This window comes from Lucilia cuprina, chromosome 5, assembly GCF_022045245.1.
Source record: "Lucilia cuprina isolate Lc7/37 chromosome 5, ASM2204524v1, whole genome shotgun sequence".
Classification (NCBI taxonomy): domain Eukaryota; kingdom Metazoa; phylum Arthropoda; class Insecta; order Diptera; family Calliphoridae; genus Lucilia; species Lucilia cuprina.
This window is the reverse complement of record NC_060953.1, coordinates 41,539,397-41,541,896: the sequence shown is the minus strand read 5'-3', so window position 1 is coordinate 41,541,896 and position 2,500 is coordinate 41,539,397. Positions and strand designations below refer to the sequence as shown.

Genomic DNA, 2,500 nt, shown 5'->3' with positions numbered 1-2,500 from the left:
TACCTTGGTGAACCCTCCACCTTGGTGTTATTGCAATCCCGGGGTAAAAAGAGGTGACGGATACTTCTAGTCTGGCCGGAACTAAAAAATTGGTTACAGTCTACTGCCTGACTCAGTCCGTACATAGATTGAAAGAGGTCAGAAAAGAGCACCGCATAATCTGGTAATACGGGTGGCCAGTTGCCCGCAGGACTATGTCCTGGCTGGTCAGTTAGTTGAGGTTCCTTCGAGATCCACGTAGTGGCTGTGGTTTAAACCCACAGCCACCGGTTACGTCTGTAGGTGCTATTGCCGAATCAACAGAGGCCACCCAATCGTCTGAGATTAGATAGCTCGAGTACTTCAGCAAAGTGCTTGTACATGGACCGGTCAAAACGAATTTACAAAAATTGCCTGCTGAGTTCTTCATTGAAGGATATAGGGGCTATGGTAAACCGTTGACAAGTCTACCCAGTGGATGAAAAGACCACCGAGGGTAACGCATCATGCCAGGTACTCACGTAAAACTCTCGACATTCATTTACTTAAAATAGACCTGAGCCATTTTATGCGATATTATAAATATTCTTCAGAAACTACTTTCACAGAATGGGAAATCTTGTTCTTAATTAAAGATTATATTACTAATAAAACCATAAGTCTTTAAATGTTTAAATATGAATATCGGTACAAATATCGATACAAATCGGTCTTGATTTAACAAATCAAGCACAGAAGTTAATAAAAGAGAAAAACTATTCTCAACTATGAATGAATTGGTATGTTCAGCTCTTTTTACTTAAAATAACAAAAGCTTCTTATTTAATTCAAGAAGAGGCATTAAGAAACACATTCGTTTCAATTGTACTGTTGTAATTCTCATTCAGTTTAGAATACTTTCGGTCTAAGAGGTATATGTTTTGCTAATATTCATGTAAAACATTGTGTTAGTCTTCTAGGATAAAAGTCTTAAAAAGATCATATTCGTTTTAAACAAAATTTCACTCTATAAGAGTAAATTTATTTATTTAGCGTTTTTTTTTTCATCAGTCATATAAATTCCGTAAACAAATTCTTTGCACTTTTTCATAACCAACGAGTCCTTTAATTCTAAATTTACTTGCGCAACAAGTAAGAAGCAGCATAAGGATAAGTGGAGTAGGCAGCGGTATAAGGAGCAGCTACATAAGGAGAAGCAGCATAAGGGAAGGCAGAGTAAGCAGTATAGGCAGCAGCATAAGGAGTAGTGTAAGCAGCAGCGTAAGGTGTGGTAGCAGCTACTACAGGAGCCGAGTAAGCCAAAGGTGCCACAATACCGGGTTTAGCGGCAGCCAAGGCAATAACAGCGAATAAACACAAAGCTAACTATAAAATAATTTTATTATTAATTTCAGTTCTTAAGGGTAGAAAAAAATTTTGAAAACTTACGAATTTGAACATTTTGTTTGATTTGTTTAGTTTTACAGATTTTACTGAACTGATAACTAATTGTTAATAACTAAGGGTTTTTATATTAATTGTACTTTTTTAGTAAATTAAATTATAAATATTTGCATAAATATTTATTTATTTTTTGGCTAAATGTTAAAAACTTTTTTGCCTGCAAGGTTACTGTGTAATTGTGGTTATTTTGTGGGTGTTGATGATTGATAGAATTTTAATTTTTTGCTATTGTTGATTTTAACAGTTAAATATCTGTAATATATATTTCCGATTTACTTTTAACGTTAATGCTTTACAATAACACAAATATGTGTTAATAATTAGCATTTTTTAAAGAAGGTCTCATTAAAATTTTGGCAACGTTTGGTTTAATAAACTACTTTTTGAATTATTGCCTATTTGGTAGCGACTAAAATTTGTATGTTTTAGAGACTACAGTTTTGAAAACAATGTACATTGTAAAGACTTAAATCAATGTCAAAAAGCAGATAATAGTCTAAACTAGGGAATATAGTAGAGATTATTGTTAATACTTTATCTGAAAACTAGAACTGAATTGAAACCGAACTTGAACTAAATTCGAACCGCACTTAAACTATGCTAAAACTGAACTGGAACTGAACTAGAACTGAACTAGAACTGAACTAGAACTGAACTGGAACTGAACTAGAACTGAACTAGAACTGATATAGAATTGAACTAGAACTGAACTAGAACTGAACTAGAACTGAACTAGAACTGAACTAGAACTGAACTAGAACTGAACTAGAACTGAACTAGAACTGAACTAGAACTGAACTAGAACTGAACTAGAACTGAACTAGAACTGAACTAGAACTGAACTAGAACTGAACTAGAACTGAACTAGAACTGAACTAGAACTGAACTAGAACTGAACTAGAACTAAACTAGAACTGAACTAGAACTGAACTTCAACAGAACTAGAACTTAACTAGAACTGAACTAGAAGTGAACTAGAAGTGAACTAGAACTGAACTAGAACTGAACTAGAACTGAACTAGAACAGAACTAGAACTGAACTAGAACTGAACTAGAACTGAACTAGAACTGAACTAGA

General features: G+C 34.0%; 1 protein-coding gene across 1 annotated transcript; it reads right to left on the bottom strand.

Annotated features, from left to right (window-relative positions):
• Positions 1 to 962: 962 nt before the first annotated feature.
• On the bottom strand, positions 963 to 1,498 carry LOC111682646 (RNA-binding protein 24-like). Its single transcript, XM_023444639.2, has 2 exons — positions 1,408 to 1,498; positions 963 to 1,344 (listed from the first exon to the last, which is right to left on the bottom strand). Exons 1-2 carry the CDS (start codon positions 1,417 to 1,419, stop codon positions 1,096 to 1,098), a joined length of 261 nt encoding a protein of 86 aa, XP_023300407.1. The 5' UTR covers positions 1,420 to 1,498; the 3' UTR covers positions 963 to 1,095.
• Positions 1,499 to 2,500: the final 1,002 nt, after the last annotated feature.